The following is a 9,224-nucleotide window of genomic DNA, read 5'->3' on the forward strand; positions in this document are numbered from 1 at the left end:
CTGCCAAAAACTGAGCTGACTTCACATTATTTACCAGCCTACCCTCCTCCAGAAATATAATGGTAGTCTGTCAATCAGTCACAACCAAAAGTATAAAAGCGAAATCAACATCCTTTTCTACTTGCTTGGCAAAAATGATTCTTCACCTTAGGGAGCTCTACTGGATTCTGAATTGCATTCAGAATTCCAAATAAGAATGGCAAAAGCAAAGAGGCATAAGAGATGCCAATTTCCTGGGAATTATCCAGTGTTCTGTTGAGAAATGAATTGGCAAGGCTTTTAAATCAAGTTTCAGGTTTCTTGTTTTTATGGCTTATCTTAAATCCTTAAGAGTGTTTTAATACGTACATTGACATGCTAGCCTACTGGACCCTAATATTCAGCGGCACTGTGCAATTAGATGTTTGCAGCATAAGTCCCAAATAGCCTAAAAGGGAAAGACAATCCCATTTCTACTGTCCTCATCCCAGTAGTTGTATGTTAGTAGCAGAACACCAGCTGATTTGTCACAAAGGAGTTTGCCTCCTCAGCCTCATATTTTGTGAGGCCTGGTGGTTTCTAGAAGCTGAATATGGATGGGAGACACTATGTAATGTTGCAATAAAGGATCCTTGTGGAAATTCTGACCTCTACTGTTCAAGAGTTAGAAAAATAGAGTCAATACTGCTTAGCAGCAGTTGTCAACCAGACACATCATGTGTAATGCAACGGTCATTAAACTGATGTAACTTAAAATTTCATTCCTCAGAGCACTTATGAAAATTTATGTAATAACATGTCAGCCACTGAAATTGAAATAAAATCCCTGGGCAAAACCCACTCTACAAGACCATCTCTTTCGCAGGCTAATGATGGCAGTCGATTTTATTCCTCCAGCAAGAGAACAAAGCAAATAAAACAGTTTGGGGAGCTGTTGGGTATGTATCCCAGATGCTGGCCTAGGACTGGTTTGCCTGAGAGGGGATCTGGGCACTCTTCTTTGGAGTAGGACTCAACCCACATACTTTTCAAAAGAATCAGCTCAAATGTGTAGCTCACCATATGACTTGAATTTTCCTCCTAATATATGAATTGGAGAGCATTTAAAAACAAGAAAGATTTCACCTCCGAATTCTGACCTCCTTAAAAAACTGTTCAGCTGAAACATAGAGAACAAACACAAAGTAAGCTAAATCCTCAGCAGGGCATGGGATATACTGTTGAGAATTCACGTCATGAGAGCACAATATCTTTATATCGTGATGCCAAGAGATCACAAAATAATGTAGAGTGTAAGTTCTTGTGGGCAGGAGACGTGTCTACCAAGTGATACTGTACTCTCTCAAGCACTTAGTACAGTGCTGTGCACACAGTAAGCACTCAATAAATCCCACTGATTATCTTCCAGTGCTTGTTGACTTTCAGGTGATCCAGAGACCACCCCCGGCTTGGGTTTGGTGTTTTTACTGGAAAGGACAGTGCTCTGGGGCTCAGGAAGGTGATACGTAGAGGTAGAAACCCCGCCATCATAACTCTCGCCATCATGAATAGTATTTACCAAGCACCTACTGTGTGCAGAGCTTACATTAGAAAGTACTTCAGGCACTAGATGTTAACGTCACAATCTACCCTCCATCCTTGCCCCACAGCACTTGTGTATATGTGTACATATCTATAATTCTATTTATTTATATTAATACCTATTTACTTGTTTTGATGTGTATACATCTATAATTCTATGTATTTATATTGATGGTTTTGATGCCTGTTTACTTGTTTTGATGTCTGTCTCCCCTTTTCTAGACTGTAAGCCCTTTGTGGGCCGGGATTGTCTCTATTGCTGAATTGTACTTTCCAAGTGCTTAGTACAGTGCTCTGCACACAGTAAGCGCTCAATAAATATGACTGAATGAATGAATGAAAGGAGCTCAAGGACAACTCCCAAGATGGAGTTTTCTATGGGGGTGGAGCAGCAAGGACCCAGGAGGTTGCTCCTCTCTCTGCTCATCTATTATTATTATTATTACTATTATTATTATGGTAGTTCATTCATTCATATTTATTGAGCACTAACTGTGTACAAGCACTGTACTAAGCACTTGGGAAGTACAAGTTGGCATGTTAAGCACTTACAATGTGCCAAGCACTATCTACCCGCTTTCTAGAGTGAAACAGCTTAATCAAACTCCAAAGGGAAGCAGTGGGCCCGAATAGATAATGCACAGACCTGGGAGCCAGAGGGACTGGGTTCTAATCCCAGCTCTGTCATTTGCCTGTTGTGTATCCTTGGGCAAGGTACGTACCTTCTCTGGGCCTTAGTTTCCTCTAAACTGCACAATGGGGATTCAATACCTTTTTCCCTCCTTCTTAGACTGTGAGCCCCGTGTGGGACAGGGACTGTATCTAGCCTGATTAACTTGTACCTAACCCAGTGCTTAGAACAGTGCTTGACACTTAGTAGGCTCTTAACAAATACCATTAAAAAAAAAGTCTCCGCCTATTCTGGGCCTGGGCCTCCATCTCCTGAAGTGATGAATGAGGAATGGAACTGACCCTACATCACTAGTATTTCATTGGCAACCTAACTAAACCTGTAAAATTGTCTGCTGCCTCAAAGGGTCAAGGTCAGGGAGCGGGCCGTGGGAGGAGAAGAATTTACAAACGTGACCATAATCATCTTTCTCCCCATCAACAGCTTTTTGAGATATCAGTTCCTTTGACGTCCGTGCCAGAACTGGTCCCAGTCAAAGTTGCTAACCACACAGGCTGTAAGTGTTTACCCACCACTCAGCGCCACCCGTATTCCATCATACGAAGGTCCATCCAGGCCCCGGAGGAGGATGGGTAAGGCAGTGTCTCTTTCCTGTTCCTTTTGGAAAGCTTCGTGTGTAGAACGTGTCTCTGGTGCAATGATTCCTGCCTTGCTTCTAGCCTTTCACTGTTGCTTCATTGTGTAAGATTCCAGCCTGCTTCCATTTACATTTCCAGCCCTTTAGAGTAATGGGGTTGCTGGACAGTAAATAGTCTTTATTAGGTGTTAGCTATATACTACAGCGAGCCTCAAAAGCTTGTCAGCCACAGTCTCTGCATAGCTGGTGTGCTGAATCTAGACTTTTGCTTTCAATATGCACAGTTCCCTAAAGTAGTAAAACATCTCTCCAGGTGCCAAGAGTCCAGCTTGGCAAACATCCTCAGCCCCAGGATACCTGGATGAAATAAGTCTCCTCAACCCTGGTAGGTTGTTAAAGCCCTCAAAATGCAAAAACAAGGAACTTACTGATGCACTATGTGTTTTGTCCCACCAAACTCTAAAGACAATTATGATCCTTAAGTGGGAGAAATTCCCTTCTGAGCTCGAAAAGGGTTTCCAAGACTTTTTAATGATGAGGCAACCTCCTATTTAACTTCTGCTGCCCATTCCCCATGGCTTGGGGCGATGGCTTCTTCACTAACTTGGGACGTTTTTGTTTCTTCTCTTGCTTCTAGCCTGTTAAGTAAATGCAGTGAAGGCCACAGAAATGGATGAGGTGGTCAGTGCCTGGGTTGAGGAGAAAGGCTCATTTTAGATGTTTTTTCTTGCTTTTCCGATAGTGCCTTGCTACACACAGTTGACAGCAAGGGCAGCAGTTGACTGCACCTCCTACTGACCTAGGACAGACAGGAGATTCAGTATGCTTTCTAGGATAATTATATGCAAGTCTTTGTTTCTCTCAGTCCACAAATGCTTCCAGATCTTACCATCATGATTACTGTATCCACTGACTTGATTTCAAAATTGACCATGAGGGCTCAAAACTAAGCAAAGTATTCCATTTCTCATCTAGTCACTTAAGATATACCTAGCAGCACAACGACCAACAAATAAACCTCTTTGAGCCTTCAAAATCTGGGTCTCAGGTTGAAAGAGATTTCTCAATATTGTTTGCTCTAGGGACTTTGAGCATGAGTTTGGGCAAGACAGCGGCTGGGCAACTTTTTGAAAACCCTCCCTATACTAATTTTTTCCTTTCCCAAGGGTTTACTCTCCAGCTTTTGAGTGTTTCACTTTCCCCACTCAAAATACCAGGAACCACTTCACTGTGTGAAGCCACAGAAAAATAATGTCCTGATTATTATGACCAAGGTCAGCCGTAATGTGTGAATCTTTTTCAACTAAAACCCATTGTGTAGAAGGTAGTACTGGACAGTCAGTCCCAAGTCAAGTAATGATAAGAAATATAATAACTTGCATTTCTGTAATATTGTGTTTTGTTTTACAAAATGTCTCTTACCCTTCAAACTCCAGAGCATATTTTTCACATGATGTGTTTCTCTATGTCCCAATAGTATTATTTCCATTTTTAAAATGAGAAAATGTTGATGCAGTTTTAGTCTGTTTTGAGTAAAAAACGTAATACAAAAAACCAAAAGAACCGGCCTGGGCTCTGAATACAAACTCCCTGCAAGGAAGTCTGTTTTCCAAAGTGTGGAATATTGTTACCTGTGACTACTTGCAATTCAGTTAGTGCACTGGGTACTTTGGATCTGTTGAAAAAACTGTCTTCTAGGCAAATCAGTTAGACAGATAAAATGTCCTCTAACTTCTCCAGGAATCATCTTTTTGAAAGCATTTTAGGGTGATTCATTCCTTTTCCTTTCTTTTCATAGCTGCCCCCACTCTAAGAAATTCTGCACAGGTGGCTTGGTATGGGATAGCAGGAAGTGTAAATGTGTCACCCAGGAAGAAATTCCCCTCAGTGGACTGGAAGGTAATGGCACCCATAGCAACTCAAATCTCGAGCGGCACTACCCCAAATGCCTACTCCAGTACTTTGCACACAATAAGCGCTCAATAAATGCCACCGATTAACTGATCTAATTCTCCATCTTCTGTAAAAAACAAAGATGGTAATTGTGGGCCTGAATCCGTTTCTCTGGCAAAATGTCATTAGGAGGAAAATCATGCCAAACCCAACTAAAATGATACATTAGCATTTACTCAGCTAACTGATCTCTGTGAAATCCCGAAGTAGCATACCTTTCCAAACTCGCTGTCAATCTATCAATTCATTCAATCAGTGGTATTTACTGAGCACTTACTGCGTTCAGAGCACTGCACTAAGTTCTTGGAAAAGGACAACAGTGTTGATCGGCATGATCCCTGCTCTAAACGAACTTACAGTCTATTTGGGGCGATGGAACTACTTCAGGCTGAAACAGGCCTATAATTTGTAACCACAGAGCACAACAAGGAATATAAGCAGCCTTGTATAAAACTGAGATTAAAAAAAAAAAGCAAACAGTGATTCTGGATCAAAGGGAAAAGAAAACTTGTCATTGGCCATCATTAGTGCTTGTAAATTCCTCAGGAGCCTCGGAAGTGGATTTAGGGGGTTATAAATGTTTGGCTGTGAAACCAGTGTAGTTTTTGGTCCACTTCCCAGAGAAACTAAACATGGTTCAACAGAACAGAGACCAATTAGTAGGAATTGCCCAATCTGAGATATAGGTTTTACAAGCCTACAGGGACCTCCGTTAGAATAGTGTGAGCTAATCTAGGAGTGTTTTGTCCTGAATACAAATAACAGGCAACAGACGTTTTCTCTTCTTTCCTCCAAACGTTTTTCTTATGATGATTTAACTAATAACCTCAAAGTTACACATGTTTTTTCCCCTAAAACACTTGTAAAGGCTCCAAGATAACTTTATATCCATTTTTGATATGAAGTTGCAATTTTATGAAGTCGCTATGTAATAAGATGCACCAACACACTAACTGGGACTTCTACGTGTAGAAGGAGAGAAAGAAAACACTACCAGGAAAAAAGAATGGCCTTACAAAGACATTCAGGCTTAGTAACTTAAGAAAATGAACCAGAGTTAAGAGGTTAAGAACTCAGTTAAAATCAGAACCATCAACAGAACAGCATTACAGTACAAAATGTCAGAGACACTGTTTATGGGGCATTTAAAAAAGAAACAGAGGTGCTGTTGAGAGAAACACACCTGGGGATCGAAATAAAAGTAACTAATGCCAGTAGAGCCTAGGACTGGGGGACTTGCTGTTGACACGTACACTGAACATGAGTGTCGCGAGAGAAGGAGTTGTCGAGGATAATATTAAGATTTTAGATTTCAGGGACAGGGAAAGCAGTAGTGTTATCAACTATGAGGGGAAGAGGAAGCCCAGGGGTACTTCAGAACTATGCTAGGCTAAACCAAGATTTGTATGGTCAGGGGAGACAGCCAAGGTTTTTTTCCTTACCCTCTGAGATCTGGACAAAAGGAAAGAAACTTACAGTACAGCAAGATAAATTTCAGTTGGCATCAGGAAGAACTTTTTAACTATCACAGTGATAAAACAGAGGATTAGCCTACGAAGATTTCCATCCCTGGAGATTTTTTTTAACAAGAATTGTTTCAGTATCATGGATATTTTGAGAAAGAACATTGCACTAGGTCCCTGTAGAATATGCAAAAGATGTGAGTGATCCTTGCCTTATAAATTGATGAATGTATCTTTTAAAAGGGAGAAAATATATGTAAATGAATTGACATAAATGTACAGGAAAACATTGGTCCTGGGTAATTCTTTCTGGCAGCAGAGGACTGGACCACTTGATCTCTCAAGGTCCCTGCAGCTCTCTGATGCTATAAAAGCTGAGGAGAAATACTGGAACAGGTAGGAAATAGATCCTTCATCTAGTTAGCTATTTTCCACGAAAGAAAAATAGACCAACAGAACTATCCCTATCCATTTGAGCAACAAACATATTAAGATGTCTATATTTGTAGCTCACCCATATCTTTCTCTTTTTGTGCAGAACATTCCCATCTTTCAGAGTTGGCTATCTGTGGGTCTCACATGAAATTTGATGAAGATCGCTGCGAATGTGTCTGTAAAACGCCCTGCCCCAGTGACCTCATCCAAAACCCAGAAAATTGCAGCTGCTTTGAATGCAGAGAGAGCCTAGAGAGCTGCTGTCAGAAGCAAAAAATTTTTCATCCAGACACCTGCAGGTGAAGGCAAAGCCAGGTTCAGAAGACTCTGAGAGGTTTGCCTGGTTGCTGCCAATTTTAAGGGGCCACAATTTCTTGGTATTGCCCTTCTCCACACTAGGGGCAGATCCCCTGAGTGGGGAGACCTCGAGCCCCCTCTCCACCCCAACTCCTTCCCAGTTCAGAATGACCCTGGGACCCTGTGGGAATTCTTTCCCCTACACCCTGAAGGTATATTTCCCAGGCTTGGGGCAATATGCAGGGTGTCCTGGGAAGGCAAGAACCAGTGCCTTCAGGCAAAAGCAATAATTCTGATTTTTTAGCCCTTCCGTGTACCGCTGATCCAGGGCTATGAAACTCAGGCTTGTTCATTATATGATGAAAACATATAACATATGTTATAACATAGGTCATAACATAGCTCTTAGAATACTGATCATCTTATTGCATAATACCCTCCCTGGTCCAGAGCCTTCCCTCAGGATATTTCCTTTAGGACATTAGCCTACGGGACATCATTCTTCTCTGTACAGCATCATGCTACATAGCATCATTAATTAGTTTGTTCTGCAAATGCTGCAGGTTTTATGTAGTTAGCTCAATTCTCCCCAGGCTCCACCACTCCTGGTACAGTATGTAAGTCGGGGTTTAAAGAGGGGGACTCATTCCTTCAAACCACTGAATGAAGCCCTTCTATAGGGCAGCTTGGCTGCCCTAAATAGCTTCCTACCAGTCTAGAGGAGTGAAGGCAACCTCCTTAAGCACTGATCTTGTCTCAGGTAATGACTTGGGACCTGGGAAGTTTAGAGCCCATTAGGGACCTTGATTTTCTTTTTGGAAGATTCTGCATTACAGTTGTCCTACATCCTGATCCTGATGCCTGAGGGAGTGAGGCATTACTCTATGAGCCTCCGAACTACCATTTAGGAAATTGTCCACTGCTTAAATTGGTTACAGAGTACCCTGCGGGGACTCATTCTATACTTTCCCTTTGTTGCTTGGGGGCCTTTTGCTTCTGAGATTATTGCTGAAAGAAGCTGGGATTGCCCTTGTTCAGGGAATGGTGAAAACCTGACTAATTTTCTCCAGCACGAATGCTCCTTTGTTACCACTACTGGAGAAAGAATCCTGGACTAGAAAGACAATGATCCTAGCCAGCAATGACCTTACACATCTGTGAGCCAGGCAGAATAAGCATAAATAAGGTCAGTGAGGTTTGATGGGTTTCACAAGCAGGACAGAAATACCAGGCAATGAATTGTCTATGCAATTCCAATTTTTAGAACTAATCTATAGTTGGAATTAAATGATTAAACAAGACAGGTCTTGTGGTTGGAATTTACTGCTTATGAAGTTGGCCAGTCTGGCCGCTCAGAATTCAGATCCCTAATGTTTTTGGTAATCTTTTGGGAGCACTACAGTGAAAAACATTATCAATTAATTCTATTTATTGAGTGCTTACTGTGTGCAGAGCACTGTACTGAGCACTTGGGAGAGTACAATATAACAAAATAGGAGTACCAGAGTTGAGGCAGAAAACTCAAGAACACGGAAACTTTCTGGGACAGAGTTGGGGGAGCTGTGGGAGTAGATCAAATTCAATCCCTTAGGGCCCTTTGGAGGTAGAGGGGTACTTAAAATTAATCTAACGTTAATTTTCCTTTCTATTGACAGCTGTGAGGACAGATGCCCTTTCCACACCAGAACTTGTTCAAATGGAAAACCACTGTGTGCAAAGCACTGCCGCTTTACAAAGGAGAAGAAAGGCTCTCACACCCTCCATAGCAGAGAAAACCCTTGATGAAATATTTCCTTTCCTATTTTATAACAGCACACTGCTTTGCCAAGTTGCTGTCACTGACTTTCCAATCCTTAGTACACATGGGGCATCATCCACTTCATGGAGCACAAGACTCAATCCAGCCTTTGCTTATTTATTCCAGTAAATAAATTGTGAGGAGTAGACCCCCTGGGTAGCTGCCCTGTGACCCACCTGGTAGCCAGGGCTGGTGAAGAGAAAGCCAACTCGAAATTTTTACATTGAATGAAATGGGTATGTGTTTGTATATATATAATGGAGTGACAGTCACCGTCCAACTGCTCAGATAGATGGACTACATCTTTGTAGACTCTGAACTCCTTGCTAATGCAACTCTTTTGTGAAATACTCTTCGATTCTTCCTTGTACAGAATTTGATATGTTCAGCACTGACTTTTTTGATCTACTGTCCAGCTTTTTATTATTATGAATTTATTGTACAACTACT

The 9,224-nt window shown here is 41.6% G+C and overlaps 1 protein-coding gene across 2 annotated transcripts in view; it reads left to right on the forward strand.

Annotated features, from left to right (window-relative positions):
* VEGFD (vascular endothelial growth factor D) overlaps window positions 1-9,224 on the forward strand; it is a 31,913-nt gene extending 22,689 nt beyond the window's left edge. The window contains exons 4-7 of one of the 2 annotated variants that reach the window (XM_038757183.1): window positions 2,675-2,823; window positions 4,627-4,727; window positions 6,783-6,978; window positions 8,632-9,224. In XM_038757183.1, coding sequence (XP_038613111.1) covers window positions 2,675-2,823; window positions 4,627-4,727; window positions 6,783-6,978; window positions 8,632-8,758 — 573 coding nt within the window. In that variant the 3' untranslated portion in view covers window positions 8,759-9,224. Of the gene's footprint in view, window positions 1-2,674; window positions 2,824-4,626; window positions 4,728-6,782; window positions 7,014-8,631 lie in introns of both variants that reach the window. The other variant, XM_038757184.1, reaches the window with a different exon arrangement.

Source organism: Tachyglossus aculeatus, chromosome 15 (genome assembly GCF_015852505.1).
Source record: "Tachyglossus aculeatus isolate mTacAcu1 chromosome 15, mTacAcu1.pri, whole genome shotgun sequence".
Taxonomy (NCBI): domain Eukaryota; kingdom Metazoa; phylum Chordata; class Mammalia; order Monotremata; family Tachyglossidae; genus Tachyglossus; species Tachyglossus aculeatus.